The 21449-nt window shown below is 42.2% G+C and overlaps 1 protein-coding gene across 6 annotated transcripts in view; it reads right to left on the bottom strand.

The window, feature by feature from the left end:
• Positions 1–286: 286 nt before the first annotated feature.
• ASB7 (ankyrin repeat and SOCS box containing 7) overlaps positions 287–21449 on the bottom strand; it is a 206552-nt gene continuing 185389 nt past the window's right edge. For 3 of the 6 annotated variants that reach the window (XM_085644538.1, XM_085644540.1, XM_085644541.1), the window contains one exon: positions 5187–5460. In XM_085644538.1, the coding sequence (XP_085500664.1) occupies positions 5321–5460 (140 nt within the window). In that variant the 3' untranslated portion in view covers positions 5187–5320. Of the gene's footprint in view, positions 5461–21449 lie in introns of all 6 variants that reach the window. The other 3 variants (XM_085644536.1, XM_085644537.1, XM_085644539.1) reach the window with 2 other exon arrangements.

The following is a 21449-nucleotide window of genomic DNA, read 5'->3' as shown; positions in this document are numbered from 1 at the left end:
AAATTGTTTCTATATATTTACATCTCCCAGACCAAAAATCCAGGAATAAATAAACGAGGTTAACTGTTGAAACTATCTGTGGTCACCTTGCAAATCAGTCAAATCCAAGTTGATTTTTAAACTATATCTAAAAACATAAGAGCATCTTGTTTTCTTCAATCAACATAAGAATTTTACAAGAGAATGGCATGGTGTAGGAGTAGCACAAAGTGTTTAGTTGTAAAGGTCAGATGATCAAATCTTAAACGGTAATAAATAATGGAATAACATAACTGCAATTCTAGTCTCCAACCAGAGAGATTTTTATTTACTACATAAAAGAACTGTGGCAAATCTATAGTTTGAATTGGTTTTCCATCCATCAAACAAAATTGCTTAAACACACACACACACACACACACACACACACACTTTTCTTCTTGCACCGCTTTTGCTTCTAAGCACCAAACGCAGTAGGCAGATTTAGCAATGTTGTTGTCCTTCCTTCTGTATGCGAAAAATGACACAAACGTCATATTGCTTTGCTGCATGTTCTGTATTCAGCAAATATGGACAAAAACGACTGCATCATTGTTGGGGAAAAAGGTTCAATGTATCTAAAAGTATTATTTAGAAACGTCTATTTCACTGCTTCATGGTGAAGAAGGAATTTCCATATCTACAAAATTGAATAATACCATGGGATATACAATGACTTGATTTCTACTAAAAAGACATACAGAAGAGCCGTGAAGCTATATGCCCAACAAATTTACATCCATTAGGAACCAACATCTCCTTATGTACTAGTTGACAAAACTAGTGACCCGTTTTTCCTAGCAGTAGCACCAGAATTGTATTAGTCTTTAAAAGGAGCAACCAGATGTTCGTTCAGAGGTAAGCAGAAATCATACAGAAGGAAGCTGTGCAGATTACACCACAAGGCAAGAATTACACCAGGCTCATTGTACCCTGTTTAAAAACAAGAATCAACAACTGCATGAAATCTTCTTTCGGCTTTTTATGGCAGCTGAATGGCTGACAAATTTCTTCACATTTGAATTTCATTGTTGTTCTTGTAATTGGAGGGTTTCTTTCTACATCTTTATGTTGCTAATTAAGCCCTCGATGCATTAATGTCCTGTGTTTTGTTTTCAATAATACTGTTGTATGTTTATTATGCTTGTTAGGCCTTTTCCATTACCCACTTGTTAGCAGTTGACAACAATGTCCTATGAGCTTTGTTGTTAGAAGTCCAAAAAAATCAAGTATTGCCTTTGTCCAGTTAATATTACATCAATGGCTCCCTCAAGCGAGGCATCACTGGTTTGTTAAACAACTTGAGAACAATGTGTTCTGCGATGACTCCCAGATAGGCTTTTCCTGGCGATGGGTTGAAAGCATAATGAATATTCTGAAGTAGCATGAACCCCCCTGCTCCCACATGCATTGATGTGGGATCATATTTGGAGATAGACAACACATCTTCTCATAATCTGGCCCCTAGTGCAGCTGGGGAAGGGGCAGAGATAAGCAGAAGACCGGCTGGGAATTTTTGTCCAGCATTTTTTGGCCAGGAACTAGACCCATTGAAACATCTCAGCTGGGAGTTCCACAAACATTAATAACGAGATACAATGATATTTTGAGAAGATGAAAACAGAATCAAGCACCAAACACAGGTAAAGGCTGTGTGTGTAGCTACAAGAATTTAGTTAGTATGAGGAAAGTAGTAGGCTAATTTCTCACTGCCACTAGTCCATGCTAAACAAAGAGCAAACTCTCCTGGGCTAAACGAACTTTTTAGTTGCAGTTCTGCAACTAAAAATTTAAGGAAATAGGGTCTGTCACATTGAAGTAAAAGGGGCTGTGTCTACAGACCATTCACGGCGTTTAAAATAAAGCTATATTTATAGCTTTCTCCACTGCAACTGTGCAGGAGACATGACAATAGCGGCCATGGAAGAAAACCAGGAACTAGGTTTGAAAGAATGGAGGATCTGCAGTTGTTGCTATTTAATAAAAATATTCTAGGTGAGAAAAATAGAGTTGGGAATGTACTATGGAAGATCACGTAATTAATGCTTTTTTCTATCATTGGTTTGCACACAATGCCACGTTTGGAGACAATCATCATGATTTCTCACCAATTCATATTAAATATGAAGAAGAATTGGGCTTGGTAAATATTGTATTTAGAGAGAAAACAGGGTGGAGGGGGACTGGTGAATGATTTAGAATGTATTCTGCTGAACTAAATCCTTGGTTTTTGCTCAATTAAAGTACATTTCTCTTAATTTGTTTTACTTTAAAAAAGTATCAACAAACTATTATCACAGAAGGTGGGAATAACTTCTACCCAATCAGAATGTGCAATAAAAGAGGGGCGACCATGTGCAAGAAATTCAACCAAACAAACACTACTAATAAAAAATAAACGAGAATTATAAAACTCTCTGGATTCCATATAGCTGTACAGGTTGCAGATGTCCCTGTCTTACACAATCTCTTTTGATCTGGGACTATGTGAAGAGACTGCCTTACACAAACTTGAGGAATTATTGACGGATATACTGCCATTGGCAAACATCTTATCTTCAAATATGGAACTCTGTATTGTATCTCCTTACAGAGCTGTGTGGAATTTGAAAGGCCTTGTGGGATGGGAGTACGAATCTTATTCAGATGTGCAGCATCTGCCTTGCCTCTTGTTCTCTTCAATGTCCTGTATAGCCTTCAGATGGGTGAGCCAAGATGCATAGCCAATGCCTTAACCAACATTCTATGAGAGAGGTACAGTAGAGGGCCCGATATACCCAACTGCACTACAAGTGAGCACTGCTATACACCTTCAACATCCTGTGATGTAGCACATCGTGCTGCCATGTGGGACATCATGCAGCAAGACTTGGCACAGTCAAAAACCTTTCCTACCAGATAAGCATGGCATTTTTATTAATCTGATATTATGAAGTAAAGTTATACAAATTTGTGTGACTGCTTCGCTATATAATTGGAAATGTGTTTTCTTCAATACAAATGCTGGAAAAAGAAAACCAAAGGATACTAAAAACTCAATAAATTCAATTAAATTAGCACGTCTTAAGAGCTGTTGCACACTAATGAAGCTGTAGCCACAACCAAGGCGTTGCAGCTCTCGTGTATCTGACTTGTGCTCGGTCAACCACTTTCACAGCTGTGAATGCGAAGCAGAGGTATTACAAATCACAAATAGAAGAAAAAAAATGAAAACTATATGTTTCATCAGCAAAAAGGGAATAAACTGCTGCAATGGCGTCAATGTCACATAATTTAAGCCATGCTCCGGGCTGCTGTTTTTCATGCTCCATATATGTAAGAATGCCAGCAGATACACAGTAGGAAAGGGAAAGCTCTGTCATTTGTAGCTGGAATGCTATTTAGACAAACTTTAAGCAGGCACATTCTGTGATACCCAAGACAAGTTTCAAAAACCTGATAAACATACAGGTCTCTGTGTAAAAAAGAGAAGCAATCCGTAGAGACTGCTGGGGACAGTGAAATTACATACAGGATAGTGCATTTCCATCTAATGCACAAAAATATTAAAAGAGGTTCATAAAGCAACACATGGTCTAATACTCCCAGGTACTGCTTTCTAAATAAAGGAATGTAGAAGCGCCAACGAGATATTTGTTAAAGAACACCATAGGCAGGGAGGAAGGCTCAAAAGAGCATAATGAGGTCAACTGCTTAAAAAACAACATGTTAGGACTTTAAAAAAACAGACTTCAGGCCAGTATAACACATTCTGCTAGCTCTGAAAGTTAAAGGGTGGACAATAGACTATCTACACGACACCATTTGGTTATGTGTAATGAACAGAAAAGGAGCAGAAATGATATACGGCAGGGCAACACATTTAGGTTAAAAACGCCTTTCTAGTTCAAATGTAAACGGGATGACTTATTGCTGTTAATTTATATCATGCCCCCCTCCCACACACACTCGTCTCTCTCGCTCTGAAGGAGGATGGCTTAGATAGGAAAGTGAGGTATTCCTTCCAGGGTTTGCCTTCTAGACCTAAAGATATTGAATACAGAGATTGAGGTATGAGCATCCTCTCGGTCATCCTGACATTAGCCTCCACAGTCCACACCACATTGATGGAATAAAGCACCTCGAGATGTTACATATATTTTAATTGTAACCTTCATGAATAAGGACACAAGCAAGAGAGTGGCCACCATAACTCTCTAAATAATTCTTTCCAAAGTGGTTTATTCCATAAATAAGTATATATGATATAACTATCAAATATATACATGTGCAAAGGAGAACAGTGGTGGCCCATACCGCAACAAAAAGCAGCTCATGAGCATCTCTACTGAATAAGATGTGAGGTCAACTGAAGGAGTTGCTAACTAAATCCACTGATTACAAGTCCTTGTAAAACCGACTGTGGACCGCACCTAAATGTAAAGTCACCTGCTTCCAGCTGACATGGCACCTGCCGTCAAACATGATTTAGAAGTGCCTCTTTGTTCTGGAAATGCTATACCTGGGTTGTCCACCAACGTTTTCTACACAGAATAACCTGAGATAAATAAAGGGAACAAACAGCATCTGCTCTTGGTCGATAGAAGCGAGTTCCCGATTAAAGCCTGCATGCTGGATTTCCTGGTTCATAAAGAGAAGAAATGGACATCCACATGACACAATATATTGTGCTAAGACTTTGAAGGCAAGGGCACGCTGAAGTTGTGACGGAAAAATAAACTGTCCAGTTCCAATGTAAAGATGGTAACACATTTAGAAAATGCATGTCATGATGGTTCAACACAAAAAAATCATCACAGGAAATATGCTTCTCTCAATATTTGCTGCATTCTCACAAACACAATTTCAAATAAAAGGATGTGCGTTCTTAAATCCCAGCCACCTACCATGCCCACTAGAATTCATGTAGACATTACCACCTGTGAAATAAATAAAATAAAAAATCTCTCTGGTGTAGAATCAAAAATATTTAGGTTGCAGTTCAAAGCTTGTTTGATGTATCACAAAAACGAATGGGTTTGGGGTTTGTCTTTGCTGCTTCAAGGGATTAGCTTAAATTGTATCTACAGCCTAACCAATGGGACCAGGAAGCTTGGACATCAGAAATCTTGGACCAATAAACCAAAATTAAGACCTTCTGGCAAGTGGCATTCATACCAAGAAAATAAGAATGTGTATATCTGCCTTCTGACTTCGATCCAAATCAGAAATTGCATAGGATATACTTTTGTGCAAGGCAGCAGCCCATTGATCCTGTGAACTACCACTCCATATCACGTCCCAAATATGTTTGCTGGCACAGTCAGATATCATCGAATTTGTGTTTTAAGTAGTCTTTGATAACCTTGGCAATAGGCAGTTCATCAAGCAGCTTCAGGCTTTGAAGGCCTATGTACTGACGAATTTTAATTCGGCACAGATCTTGCAAATTCCTTGGTTGCCCTGTAAAGACAAAGAGAAAACCCTGTATATTATACAACTATAGCAAACCTATCTTTCACATTGAGAATGTCAGTCCCGATGTCCAGCCACCTGTGGTGTCATAGGAAATTAATTACCCAGCAATTTTCTTAAAAAAACTAGCTTAACCCAACATCCCTTTTGGGCAGGTTCTGCGTTAGAACACTATAATGAATTTGCAGCAGTAAATATTGTGCATTCAGACATGCTTGTCTGACTTTGCAGCAAACTCTGACGTGATTGACAGCCCTTACACAGGATGTACTAGAAGGTATACATAGGAACAGTGAGAGAAAGGACTGATTACATAAGAGAAGAGTGCCATTTTGCAGTGATAGGGACTCAGATGCATGCATCACAATGTAAATAATCAAATACTAATTACAGGGAATATACTTGCATACAAATTTACACCACCATATATATGTTGATGAAGAGTAAGGTTATCATGAGTTTAGTTTTTCTTTCAATTACATAAGGGAGAAAATGGTACTAAGCTGGTGAGAGAGGGGGCCCATTATGAGGATCAATTAGCTCCAATTATCAACATCTGTATGGGGTGCCAGGGGATCGGGGAACCACAAGGAAACTAAACTAGGCATGCAATAATGTCCGAGGTGGGGCATGGTGAGTAACCAATGGGGTGGGATACCTCAAAAGCAGTTCCGTGAATGGCACTGAAAAGAAAGCTAGTCATTTTGTATTATGCCATGTTTCTGAGGACAACCAAACTGCTTGGTTGTTGCCAATTAAACTGCACAGCCAGTTGCATCACCAGCTTGGTGCTGTTAATTGGCTGTGCAGTTTTATTAGTAGTATGGTGTCAACATAGTATTGTATGGGGATAGCAAATTTAAAGGCTGTTCCGCCATAGGTGGTTTGAAATTTTATGCAATAGTCAGCTTCTTCATTACAAGTGCCCACTGTAATTATGCAACAGAAAAAAAAGAAATTATGCAGTAGGTATGACAAAATTACGCTGTGCAGTTTTATTAGTAGTATGGTGTCAACATAGTATTGTATGGGGATAGCAAATTTAAAGGCTGTTCCGCCATAGGTGGTTTGAAATTTTATGCAATAGTCCGCTTCTTCATTACAAGTGCCCACTGTAATTATGCAACAGAAAAAAAAGAAATTATGCAGTAGGTATGACAAAATTACGCAGCAAAGAAAGTCAAGTTATGTGGAAAGGAAAGTCCAATTATGCAGCACATTCTACTGTGTTACTATTCTGTATTACTAGTATGCATTTTACAATTTGTGCGCACTGATACACAAGGAATGCCAATACCACAAAAGAACAAGTTACTTACCTTTGGAAACAATCTTTTTGGTGGATACTCTACCATCAGATTTGTTGCCTTTGGAATATTCCCCAGGCGTCAGAATGGATGCAGAATTTTCTCAGCACTGCACCTGCATGCAAATAGGTGACGCCGTGCGGCTCAGCACTGGCTCTATACCATAATGTAAAATGACAGAGGTGAGTTTCGTATTAGGGCCCCTTTTGCGCGTGGATGTAGTTTTCTTGCTTGACTTTTTCCACTCCCTCAGATGCAGAACGTGAAAGTAGTATCAGTGCCAGTTAGCAGATACATAACTTGAAACCATTTTTAATGTCAAAAATAGGCCACTCCACTGAGCGGCGGAAGTGGGAAGGCAGCGAAGGAACTTCCGTTGGATGGAGTATCCTCCAGAAAGAGCGTTATTGAAGGTAAGTAACTTGTTCTGCTGAGAGATACTTATAGCTGCAGATTCCTCATCTATTTAGAATAGATACCAAAGTAGTAACTCCCAAAGGTGGAGGGTCTGTGGAGTGGAATCAGACCAAAAGGTTCTGCAGGCCCAAATATACAAAATCTCCTTCCCATCAGTCATGGAATTAGTGCTTCATGAACATGTGCACAAACACAGACATCGCAGCCTGGCAGAAGTCAAGGACAGGCACTCCCAATGCCAGCCTCAGGCCTAGTGGAATGGGCTTCCAGTACTTCCTGAGGTCGCTATTTGGCCAGTGCTTGGCATATCTTAATGCAGAAGACTATCCACCTCAACAAGAGTCCTCTTCTACACACCATTCCCCATCTTCGTGCCAGAGAACCCCAAGAAGAGCGGATTGTCCACTCAGCGGCCCTTGCTACAATCGATGTAAAAGCTTAAAGCACATTTGGGGTACATTGACTGGAGCCTCTACTCCTCTTTCAAAGGGGGTGGGGGTGTAGGCCAAAGAATGCTGGGAGAGTGATGGATTGGTGTCGAAAGGAGTTACAACTTTAGGCAAGATGGCCACCCAAATACTCAAGACTGTGGCAAGCCAGCCTTCAGCAACCATTCATTTAGACAGGACACGACTAGTGTCCAAAATATCCAAAGGTGTACCACTGCCCTTCACATTTGTGAACACCGGAGGGGCACTGGTGGGGCCACAGGGGAAAACTGAACTGGAAATGTTCCTGGACAAATTTTAACAGCAACATGGGTGGGATTGCAGGACAGGTATATAAAATGTATATAAAAGATACACGTCCAAGGACACCATCCAGTCTCCTAGATCCAGGGCAGCCAGAATCTGGGCTAATGTGAGCATTTTGAATTCATTCTTCTGCAGGTGCAATATAGGCTAGAGGCCTCGCTCCTTTTTCAGCACAGCGGAATAAATAAATTAACAACCCTTTTCTCTTTCCGAGTTCGGGTTCCTCTTGATGATACCCTTTGAAAGCAACACTAGCACCTCCTGCAGCAGAATGGAGAGGTGCGCTCCTCTGAAATTTAATTGGATGTAGAGGAAAAATGTGGTGAAACCGATACAAATTCTTCAGCCATGTTATTACTTACCCTTTGTATGGCCCATCTATAAGACATGAACATTGAATACTGCCCCCCACAGGATGAGTGTGTGCCACTAATGGCAAACTAAAGCAGCTAAGAGGTGACCACCTGCGTGATATCTGCTAGAACCCCGTCCGCAGCCCTGAAAGTACTAAGGAGACTGCTGTGGGGTGCCATCTGTATGCCAACCCCCTGGAATAGCGTAGACATTTTTGAAACGGACGAGGGAACTGATTGGTAAGTGTCAATAGTCCCAGGGAGTGTACCATAGCTCTGCTGTCCTTAAAATGTTCAAGGGCAGAATATGTTTTATTGCCAAAAAGGCGTTAGACATACAGGGCCATTTCTATGAGAGAAGCCTGCATCCCCCGCACCCTGAAAATCCAGAGGAACACATCAACAACAGGCGGTGGTGAAAAACGCTGGTGCCGACTGTCCTCCATCAGTGGTAACTAGGCCAACACAAATTATATACTTGTCTGGGTCTTTTCCATCGTGTATTGTTTGGATCAGAGAGGCCCTAAGGTCTTCTGGAACTGCTGGAAAGTTCTTGATATCTATGCACCAAAGGGCACGCGCTTCGCGACCTACTAACAAACTACATTGATCAATCTCAAACCTAGGCTTGCCAAAGAAAACACTCCCGAAAGCCTCAATTCGCCCATCCAAAGGAGTTGTAGGGAAATAATTTGGGTTAATCCTAATGGCAAATGCCTGCACCACTAAGCTCTCTGATGTAGGTTGCCTAGTGAGAAAATCAGAATCACCAGGTCCTGGCCTGTGATGCCTGGACATTCAGGTAGAAGCTTGGCTTGGGCAAAGTGCCCATCAAAGTATCTATGAGGGCCTCATTAAGGGAAGATGCTGGCAGGCCCTGGGTGTAGAATTTCGGAGAGAACATTTGTCTTAGTCTCGATAGAGAAACTATAAATCCAGGTCATTAGCAGCTTTCAAACAACAACTGCAAATTACATACTCTCTCCAATGGGTGGCTTAAGTGGTAAATCCAAACCGATATCACGGGAGGTATCAAGCCCACTAGCCTCTTGGTAGTCTGCATAGACATTCTCATCATTGTAATAAAAGGGAAAGATCACTAACCTCAACCCCACCATCATTCTCTCCATCTGGTGGTGTTCCTTGTTCCGAATCCGAGCGAGAAAAGACAATGGGGCCTCTGTGGGCATACCCACCATTGTAGAGGCATCTGTGCACAATCAGGCAGTATGACAATTTGTTGTGCTTTAGCAAGTGGTTGCGATCAGGCTGAAGTTGGTTTGGGGTCAGACATCAGGACCAGAATCAGGTCTTCTGGTGCCAGTGGTGTCAGCACTGCCATCACGTAGTTGCAACCCAGCACAAGTGTAGGAGTAGGTGTCTGTACCAGAGTCCGTACTGGAACAGGATCTGTGGGTTCAGTCAGGGCCAGGGGGGAAGTCCTTGCTGGCGTTAGGCCAACCGAAGGGCCCTGCGGATCCTTCAGGCCCTACCATGCACCAGAAGGATTAGGAAAAGTGGAGAAAATCTGCAGCATGGTGTCTTTACAGGCCCCCTGATGGTGCAGGAAACCCTGCATGAATTGGGATCAGTTTGGGTATCGGCTTAATACTCATGGATCCTGGAAGAGACCTGTTAACATTGTGACACCTTCTCCCTCCACATGTAGTGGCATGGTAGAACACATGCCGCTTTGGTTTTTTGGGGGTTTTCTTTTTGATGTTGAAGATCAGGCCCAGGAGTGATACCGCACGCACACCAGCAATCTGGAGATGAAGCTACACAAAAGAGTTGACTTCTTCTGATGCTTGGCGACGCACAGCTTCGCATCCCGGACTGTCTCAGGGTACATAAGGATGTACTCAAAAGGGATGCAACAAATTTATGATTCTTTTGCCCTCTTGAAACAAACCCTAGTATGCGAAAAGTATCAGATAAAGATAAATGTTTTCATTTAGAGGAAATTAAAATTTTCATGACTAAGGTGGAATCCTTCGTTCCACGGTTTGAATTACATTTAAGATTTTGGTTTCTTGCTGCAGACACCCCCTCAACATAAGTCCATTAACTTAACTATCTAGGCCCAACAGTCACTTTTCAAACATTCCCAAATGCCTAGGTAAAATAGGTAACTAGCTGCAAGCTGTCAGGTAAAGCTCCAAAATCTGGAGTATGCGGACTAGAAACGAGAGCAGATAAAGTATTGATTCCGTGGCAGAAGAGGTCAGAGAAGTATAGGCATGGTTAGGAGTGTGCAATAAAGAAGCTTATTCTACAAGAGACATCAGAGGCAGGAAGAAAGAATAGTGGATGGATCCCACAATGGGTAAATAGAGTATTTCTTAGAGTTGAGAACATGGATGAAAACATCGGCTATTAATTGTGGGGAAACTAGCTCAGTTTAAAGTCTGTGATAATTTCTGGGGCAAGGTTTGAGGGAAGAGATGTTTGAGGAAATTCTCGATTTAGCAGTATCAAGTAAGCTTCATAAATCATCTTGTTATTCAAAATTTTAAACAAAAAGGGTCTTTCAAGGGCAGGATTTTACTACTCCATTTTAAAGGTTCTGACATGTTTCGATTCCTAGCTTATACCATGTTTTTTCCTTTCTGTAATATGTGGAGTCATCTTCAACGTGCCCCTCTTTCTTTTACACTCTCACCATTCATTCTTCTCCCTTTCAGCCTTTTTTCACCCACGTATATTTCAGTTTTCAGTTATGCGCGGGTACCTACCACTCTGTTCTATACCTATATTCATTTCATTTGGCCAGACTATTTCCTCTTGGCCAGGCATTGCTTGATTCAATGGACACCATTTTAAAGGGAGACTCAAACGTACATACAGTCCGACAACAAATTGAAAGTACAATGATTTTGGCGCTGAAATGAGATCAGTCTACTCCAATGGAAGTGCTGTGTGGCTAGAGACAAAAGTTACAGGTTTGGGAGTGGGTCTGGTGATACAGGGGTGGGCAAATGAGAACAGTTTTAGAGAGGTATGACAGTGGGTGCGACAGGGTACTCTCTAAGGCAGCATATAGCAAGGGTATTTTTTTAGGAAATAAAAACACTGAAGATAGATTAGTGATGACAAAAGACACATGGTAATAGTGGTTTTAATTACAACATTCTTCTTGATGTTCACTTGATTCACGTCATTTGAAATCCCAATTTAACAATACACCAGCAAACATAGATGCAGATGAATGTTTATGTATCAATGATGTCAAGCTGCATTACTGATTATTTTAATGATTGTACCTGGCAAGGCCATTTGCTCACTGTTGGGGCTTTTGTCAGGTTATTGGGTGTAAAGTCATTTAAGCAACCAGATGTTTGTATAATGAAATCAAATGTACCAAGGTGTCTGGTTATCCTCTTTCTAATATATGGCTGAATTAAAGAGAGCCTCATGGCACAGCATTATAGCATTTTACATTATATCCCACCAAAATATCCTCTTCGTTTCTGAAGCTAAGCCAATATTCTGCTCTAGAACATATCTGCTACATCTACCTCATCCTTCCTAATAGCTATTTTCCTGCCATTTAGGCACAGGAGTGAAACCTGGATTCTGCAGTGAGCTAAAGGAGAATCAGGGGGCACAGATATTTTTTGTGACAATGTATCCAGTTCTCAAGATCACTTCTGTTACCGGACTTTCATTTAGTTAGGCCTGTCTTACTTATGGTACACCTGATGAGCCAGTCTGTAAGAGTTCTGCTCAGACGTAAAGGGGTATGGCTGGCTAATCCATTTGTAAATCCTTATTATTTAATATGCTTGGGATAGGCTACTCTACCTTGCAAAGCAGTGAGAGATGCCTTAAGAACCACAGCTTATTTTCCACCCACATGAAGGCACCATTACTTTTTATATGTTGTTTAAAATGGCTATGGATCCATGGTTGGTTGTGCCTAAAAGTGCTAAATATCACTTTTCAATTTTGTTCATCTTTCTATGCACAGTAAACAACTTTTATTAGTACAGATACAATTTAAACACACAGTGCCTTTGATAATTATCCAGTATATTGCCTCCAAATGAATTTATAACATTTAGTCCCAATCATTTCCAAATGTTCATTGTGCATTTGAAAAGAACCGTTGTTGGCCAGTCTTTGGGTCCTCTCTTTAAACGAAACTCAGATTCTGACTTTCATAAGCACTTTGAATAAGAGTTTCAGCTGGAATTTCTGTTTGGTTAGGAACGAGAGGACATCATTAAACATATACTGATAATGTCTGGCTGCTCTGAATTGGATCACTTTTAGATTGTTGTGCCTGATGATTTCTGCAGAGGTTATCTGACAATTGAAAATAGGAGCAAGGAGCATGAGCACCCATCTTGTGGCCTTGTACTTTGATAACACCAGACAGGGAGAAATCATGTCTTATTTTAGTAAGAGGGTTGATCAGAATATATCAGAACCATCAGATTTCTCCATATCCGAGTACTTCAAGGATTTTCTCAATAAAGGTCCAAACCACAGTTTATTTGTCTACATAAACAATGCATGGGTTGATCAACTTACCTTCCAGGGATATCTTAGTGGTGGTTCACACATCTGATATTGTCAAGTCTATAGAGCCACCACAACCAAGATATAGCTGAATTTATAATTTGTGATGGTAGTTTCTCAGTCTAATTGTCAGTATTATGGTGTTGAATTTTGCATCCAGGTTGGTTGGGGTTTCTGGTAAATATGACCCTTCTGGCCTTCCATGGCATCATGATACGGTGGTTTCTGCCAGTCCATAAGAGGTTCTAATAAACCTACACAATACCTTAACGAGTTCTAAGAGACGAAGCAAAAGTGGACAAAATAATTTGTAAAAATTACCACCAGAACGCAAGGTATTTGACTCTTCAAAAAGATAAAAAATGGTCAAGATTCTGCATTTCTGTTATTGGGATTTCTAGTTCTTCCTTCCAAGCTGTGGGAATCTCGTTAAATTGAGGAAAGGTAAGTGTGTGGTAACAAGATTCACAGTGTTTTTTTTTGTATAGTGTTCGAGGCTTTAGAGAAATTGAACTAAAAGATATTGGCAAAAAACATGTTGTGGGTTTATCAAGAACATAGAGGCCCTTATAGCCCGTCTACTGCTTAAAACTGGTTGACTTTACGGTCATTCATTTTCCTACTTCGCATTCATTGGCTTGCCATGCCCACTTTATGTCTTTTTCTCCCATGGAGAATTACCAATTTACTTGTGTCCTTCCACTGCTCCTTTTTAGGGAACTACTTTTTGGTCTGTCTTAAGCACTCTTCAAGAGTGCATGGGATTTCCATGTGTCTCCCTAGAGTGCTTCTTTTCCCCCTCCATTCTCAGTGTTACTCTCTCTCCTCCATGTGCTTCTCCTCAACTCACTCCGTGATGCATTCACCTAAGTGCGCTCCCACATGTTGCTTTTTCGCCCATGTGCTTCACCCTCTAGCTCTAAGTTGCTCTTGTTTTCTCTGCTATCCTCATCACCTGCACTGCTGCTTCCTCCATCCACAGTGTTACTTCCCCCACCTGTGTGGCCGTGTTGCTTTCCCCTACTCAAGCAACCATTTTGTTAGGCATTTACAAGACATATTTACCAATCAGTAGATATAAGTGTTCAAAATGATCTGTTATCCTACGTTTGGAAGTTACTTTGACTGTTATTGCAGTCTCTGCAAAGCTATTGCAAAAGAATCCCAAGTGATAGCAACTTTTGCTGCTTCTTCCATATTCTACAGGTGGACTTTTTTTGTTATTGTTAGCTCATCTCATCTTTCTATGAACCGGACATCAGATAGTGTGTCAAGGAAGCTTTAGAATGCGACCAGAATCAAGTGACAGACTGCAGAGTGTTCATCAACGCTACGGTACTACATCTCAGTGTATCCACAAGAAAAACGTACTAATAGAAAGTTGGTCCAGTATTTTGTAGTTATAGCTTGATAGTGAAAACGTTATAGCTTCTTTAGGCTACACTATATTCTACATAGCCAAATCATGGATCTATTTTTACTCAAACTACATTTAACACAGCTTAAGATAATATCAAATGTAAGGTTTTGAACCAATAGATTCTATTAGGATGCTGTCCATCATTAGCAACTCCTGCAAAAAAAGAATAATCTGTCACTATTGAGCCAAGCTTCTCTCATCACTCAAATTGTGACTTTTAAAAGGACGTCTCAACTAAACACGCTGGTTCCTTGAAATGTGTTAGTTGACTGTAGATTTCAATGTCCTGACCACACAGGTCTCCTCCTTCAAAACAGTCAATTCTTAGGTTACAAGCCTCACCTTAGACCAACCGGAACAGAATCTTAAAGGCCTCCTCAACCACATTTGCCTCAACAAGTGCATAACTACATTGTCTTTTTAGTTAAAGCATGGCTTATCGATCCATAGCTGTTGTAACACAGCAACTCTCCAGTTGTCCTATCGTGTTTGCTTTGAATAAAATATGGGATTGCTAATTGTTTGTGGTACACATTAGGGACTTGAAGTCCTAGGAATCTTTGTGGCTGGTGGAGGGGCCCTTGCTGCAAGCACATCATTTGCCCGCAGCATGGGCAGAGCCTGGGCCAAGGGCCGGAGCGTCTTCGCCCGTCATCGCCAGGGAGAGGCTGGTCTGGGCCACCCTCCTTGGTTTTCATCTTTCCAGGTCTGCGGCCTCCCCTCTCAGGTAATTTGTATGTTGCAGTTCGCATGCCCCTCTTGTTTGTTTCTTTGAAATTGGTAGAGCTCCATCTCTTATTGAATTATTTTGACCATCTACCCAGGTATATGTAAGGTATTCTCAAGCACGTGGAGCTTCATGCACAGCGGAACTTGTTCTCAATTAGTCTTTCATTTTTATATTATGAAGGGTAAGCAGAAAATTACTTCTGCCCTACCTCAGGCCCAAGGTCACACAACTACTGATAATGTTTAAGCATGAGCTGTAGGGGTTATCTCAAAAGAGATTGAATTGGCAGAGTGCCGTCTCTCTCTCTCTGCTGACAAAACAGACGTACATGTGAGCCCCCAGTCACAGTGTAAGGCCTTACCTAGTGGCCATGTTCTCCCTGGAGTCGACAGGGCATCAGTAGGTGCCCCGGCAATTGATAAATAACAGAGCAAATATGGAGAGGGGTGGGTGGTAAGGCTGGTTAAGCAGTGAACCAGTGCAGATCCAACCCCTAATCAACTGGTCTCTCAGATCACCTTCAGGGAAGCTTTTTGTAATGGGCATGAGATGAGGCATTCCTTCCTGGCCTATTCCTGGTACCATCAGTCAGGAGGGGAATAGTACTCCATCTCCAGAATGTGGGCATCTGGCTACATCTAGACCCCCTCAAAGTGATCCATCTTCCTGGGGCCTCTTGTCTGTATGTGGCAATATTGGTCAACTTACCTAGTTTGGCATCCGGAGTGACAATCTCTAAATCAGGTGAAAAATAATGCGACATAGTGGTTCAACTTCAACGTCAAATGTAATGCTTACAACGATATTCTTCTGGTACGTATGGTTGGGGAGGGGGCAGCCCTCTGCCTAGCAAGTTTCAAGGATATTGCACAATTCTAATCTTTCGGTGGCCCATAGCTGTAGGCGGAATTATAGCCCAAATTAGGGCCTGGACCAATAAAGATATTACCTCCTGTTTTTTTCTATAAACATCTGGGCCCATCTACATCTTTGCATACTGCTTGGAAAGATACAATCTTCCCGCTGTATCATGCTGACCAATTCCGAACTGGAAATATATTTATGGCCTTGTCTGGATTGTAGGATAATTATTGACTATGTAGTAAGGACTGTCACTTAACCCACGATTTGGTTTCAATTGTTCCCCCCTCAAGACTAACAGTTTGCACCCTTTCAGTACTATTAACCATCTCTCAGCAAATCTTCCAGGTAGCCTTAGATCGTCGTTTGAGCAACACAGAACAATGGTTGATACCCATCAGACTGTTATTGTATCCTGCTGTACTTACGAAGGGATGCAGCACTGTGACTACCTCTCCAGTCTTGGAGACACCAGCCCTGGAGCAGAGGGCTAAGAAAGCAACCCCTTTTTTCTAATGTCAATCTGAAACCACTGTGCTGGAATATTGCAGGTTTAGTCTCCCAACTCAAGATTGAGGACTGGTCCGTATTTATTACCAATTTTGACATTGTACTACTACAAGAGAACTGGGCACAGGATGATGTTTTTTCTGATGGGTATACATGTTATAATTTGCCAGCCTCCTCAAAACCTACTGGCCAGGCACATCATATAGAAGTTTCCTGTGGAGGAGAATAATATGCTGGCCTTTAATTTGAGGTGGTGGTGGTAGGGGGTGGGGGTACAATTTTGGTTTGCTCATAATTTTATGTGGTTTTTCTGTTAGCATTATCAGAACTTCTTCTGTTTATTTAATTTTGTAGACAAAGTAGTAAACAAGACCTCATGTTTGGGCTTATCACAATCTAGTTCTGGCTGGTGATTTCAACGCTAAGCTTGGTGCTTTACCAACACTGTCAGCTAACTTTTTCTTCTTCCTTTTGCAAGTACAGCTTTGACTCAGATATGGAGTCTGGGCGCACCGTTTATTTACTTACTTGGTGCTACATGATCTAGAGAGGGTCATAAATAATTCAACGTCGTTCAAAGTTCAAACATACATGGGTATGGGATCCTGTTCTGTAATCGATTAGATCTTTATATTTAGAAGTATGTATACATTTGTCTCTAAAGGGGATGTTTTCCCCACTATATACAGTGATCACAACCCCATAACGCTCACAATAAGAACCCCAAAGAAAGGGCCGTAGCATATAGTTGGCTATGAGCATCCCATTTCCATGAAAAACGCTGGGAGTAGATTAGTTCGGTACTCTGCCAATATGTTAATTTTGTGCAAAATTATGAATAGACGCGGGGCCCGCTTGATTCTTGTTTATCAGAGGAAGGTGGCCCCGCTGTTTTTCTGGGCTGCGTTGTAGAGTTAAACTTCTGTATTAGGAATTTGCTCTCAAGGCCCAAAGGCAATAGGTCAGACCATAACAAATCTTGGTTTAATAAGGCATACACAGAAGCAAATAATAGTCTCAGAAGGGAACTGAAGTGTACCCCTTAGGGATAGAAAAGCAATGAGGGCCTGCAGGAAGAGACACCCAGGATCTAAAAAAATGAAAAAGCTAGATTTGAAGGTTGAAAAATGGGAAACCTTGGTGCACGCTTGTCAAACTAAAGACTACTAAGCCTTCTGGAAGGCAGCATGCGCTGGTCTTTTCTTAGATACTACATCTAATAGAGTTAACACGCACATAGGTCCTGGGGAATTAATGCACCATTTTGGAAAAATGTATTGCAACCAGGAGAGAGAGACTGGTGGTTATTGTGTTTTGCCCATGGATATTTAATTTCCCCCGCGGAGAAGTTCAATGCTATTATTAACAGTCCTTCTAAAAAGGCCCCTGGGGCCAATGGGATCCCTATGAATCTATACAAGGAAAATTCTTAGTTTTGGGCCCTCTTCTTACAAATATCAAATTCTGCATGCAAGGCTAGCATCCCACTTTCCTGGCACTCCTCAATAATTGTGCCAGTTTTTAAGAAGGGCAATGCGCAGGATCCAAAGTGCGACCATCCTGTCTCCCTCCTCGACTCTACCATTAAGATCTATGAGAGAATTGTATTGGACAGATTGCTCCTTTGGTTCACGGAGAAAAAAATAAATCTTTGCACAGGTCCAATATGTATTCACGAAAGGGCTTGGAACTATAGAACAATGCTAAAACATGCACCTTTTAGTGTGCAAATAGAGCTTTCCATAGCGTAGCTCCCTCCACTTAGCATTTATGGATTTATCCAAACTCCAGGATATTCTAACTACCAGGGGTCTTGAGGAGGGTTTGGTAACTTTTCTGAGATCCCTCCACATGGACCTGGTCAACTCTGTGAAATATGGGGAGGGAGGAGTGTGTTCTGCTTCCTTTTCAGTAAAACGGGGAGTCCATCCGGGTTGCGTGTTGGCACCTGTGCTGTTTTTGCTTTATATAAATGGTTTGGAATCAGACCATGTGACTCTTGGATTAGAAGTCCCAGTGGTATACAAAAATTCATTAATTCACTTCTGTATTCTGTACACAGATGATGCTGTGCTGTTCGCCAGGACGGCCAACGCTCCCAATTTATTAATTGCCACTTTCGTCTCATACATGAAATTATTACTTAGAAACAAACCAGTCATCAACTCATATTATGGTTTGTGGCCCCAAAAATGTCCAAACCCGTTGCATGAGCATATAGGACAGGACTACCGGAAAAGTGAGTCAGTTTCCATATCTTGGTCTGATGTTTCACAGCGTCTGTACATGGGCACCACGTGCCAGCCACATGAAAAATCGTTTTTTGCAGACTGTTGGCTCAATTTTCCCTGTTTCCTTCATAGGGAAAAAGATAATATAATCCATAGTTGAGATCAATAGGTGGAAATGTCTTCTCATCATATACTATGGAGTGGGGGTATATGGTTAGAGGGATGTGGGTTGTATTCAAATTGAGGGAAATAGAGTGTGCCGGCACATACTGGGGGTTTTCTTGTCAACATCACACTTTTCCATCTACCAAGAATTAGGCAGAGTATGTCGAGGATCAGATCAACCTTGCACCCTTGTTGTTATGGCATTCAATTTGGTGCAATGAGCAAGCTTGCCTAAACAGAGAATCTAGGATTGCGCTTCTTGTTCTTAGTGAGTAGGATTCGCTGGCTTCAATATATCAGGGAGACAATGTTTGCTCATGGCTGCCCCTCTAATTTAAAGAATCCTACCGATATATGCAAGAATTATAAAAGGTTGATCAGGAAAAATTTTTTATCTGACAGAAGGGCTTAGAGGGAGGATAAAGAATTAAGCTAGCCCTCAGTCAAGGAATACTGTCTCATACAAACTACGCTGGAGCTGGCACCATATCTGAGCTTGGTTATAGGAACTTTGGAACGTATGCTGTTGTCCCGGTTCAGATTAGGCTCCATCAGATGGATATTAGGTTTCCCACAAGCCCAATTTGGCTCTTCTGATGTACAAGGTACTTACCTTCCGTAACGATGTATCTGGTAGAGACGATTCTAGCCGCAGATTCCTTAACGTAGAATTATCCCCAGGTGTGATACTGGACCCGGAAAACTTTCTTGCCCAGCATCTCTGCGCGCTGGGGGACGGCACCTCGCGACTCCGCCCCGACGTCCTCCGCAGCGTGATGTCAGCGAGGCCACATAAGCCCCACCCCGGCGCGCCGACGTCGGTTTGCTTCAGAGAATTTTTCCGCACCACAACGCGGAGCCATCACAAAACTGAGGAGAGCATGGGAACAGTGTGCGAAAAAACCAGAGAACAAATTAGAGAAAACAAAAGGTGAGAAACATCACCAGACGGCACCAAGCACCAGAAGGCGATAGCAGCAGGCCAGAGCAGGAAAAGAGCAGAGGACCACTCGGAGGAACAACTGTGCAAGCCAAGGCGAAAACACCAGGTAGCAGTAAAGCACCAGAAGACCAGAGCAGCAAAGCCATAGCAAGAAAAGCGCAAAGCACCACTCCGCGGAACCACCTTGCAAGCCAAGGCAAGAGCCATCCTGGAGGCACAAGCATGTGAAAGCGCCGTGACAGCAAGAGAGAGAGAGATAGAGAGAGTCTGCAAGCACGACCACAAAGGGAAGGGCCACAAACCTGGAACAGAGGAGCAACAGCAAGTCATCCCCAGACTACACAGCCAAGGATGGCCATACCGCCTGAAAGGAGTAGGAAGTCAAAGGACAGAAAATCCATCCGCAGACCACAGCGTCAAGGAGGGCCATAACCCCTGAATGGATCCAGAGGTCAAAGGACAGGTAACCCATCCGCAGATAACACTGTCAAGGAGGGCCATAACCCCTGAAAGGAGTAGGAGGCCAAAGGACAGGTAAAAGAACCCCTAACGAAGAAGACCGGCAGGGAACCAGAAACACTAATCCACAGAGGGAAGAGCAAAAGTAGACCCTCACGCAGGAGAGAAACCAGCTAGAGGGAAGCCTGACTGGAAGAAAACAAAGACAAACCACCCAGAGGGAGGAGACTGCAGAAACCCAAGCAGAGGTTCCTCGCTGAACGGGAAGGAAGGGTGGGTCGTGAAGGAATCTGCGGCTAAAATCGTCTATCACGCGTACCTGTATTCGGGTTGGCAGGAGTATTGGAAGGTCCCGGTACTTCAGGGAACCTGTTTAGAGCAAACTTTCTAAAATCAGAACGCTGCTTTTGAATTTATTGTGAAGCATACAAGTATGGGGTCATTGAAGATTTCATCCACGTTACTCAGACGGTAATATTTGAGCTTATTTGCATTGGACAACGTGGGAGAAGAAGGTGTTGATTTCACGAATTAAGTGAGGAATCTTATTCAGCATCGAAAATTAACACGAATTTATGAACTCTGAGGGAATTTTGATTGGAAATATTAGGAGGAAATCTTGGACCAAAAGAACTTAAGCCCTGAGGAAGTCGTTCGGGTTAATCCCTTTAGCGACGAAACGCGTTGGGAGTGGAAGACTCTATTGAGGATTAAAGAAGAACGGAAGCCCGAATGGATATGGTCTCTTTTTCGAAATTGTTACATTGTGTCTTTAATTATTGCGTGTGCATCAACATAAGTTAATACGTCTCTACCAGATACATAGCTACCGAAGGAAAGTAACTTGTACATCTGATAGAGACTACTAGCCACAGATTCCTTAACGTAGAATAGATACCCTAGCCATACCCAGAAGGGAGGAGGGCCTGTGAGAGAACCCCCCCCACCCGGAGAGAGACACAGCCCCAGCAGGAGACATGTCACAGGGACAAGAAGGGAAAGGCCAGGATATCCTAAGCCCCACCAAGGGAGACTGTAACACCCCGCAGGGGCGGACAGCGCCCGAAAAGTCTCAAGGAACACAAGGACCACCTCAACCCCTAGGGAAAAGAGATAGAACCAGAGGCAGGGTCCCCCTGAAGAAACACAGACACAGTGACAGAAGAGAGCTGAGCAAACCCCAGCCGTAGCAGCGGACAAGGAAGGGACGGCTCCACCGCCAAAAGTGCAGACGGAAGAAGAAAGGCACAAGAGAATACATCAAAGGCCACAATGGTGTAGCAGAACAAACAGGCCTGCACT

Source organism: Triturus cristatus, chromosome 3_1 (genome assembly GCF_964204655.1).
Source record: "Triturus cristatus chromosome 3_1, aTriCri1.1, whole genome shotgun sequence".
Taxonomy (NCBI): Eukaryota; Metazoa; Chordata; class Amphibia; order Caudata; family Salamandridae; genus Triturus; species Triturus cristatus.
Note: the sequence above shows the minus strand (reverse complement) of the source record. Positions and strands in the feature narration are given on the sequence as shown.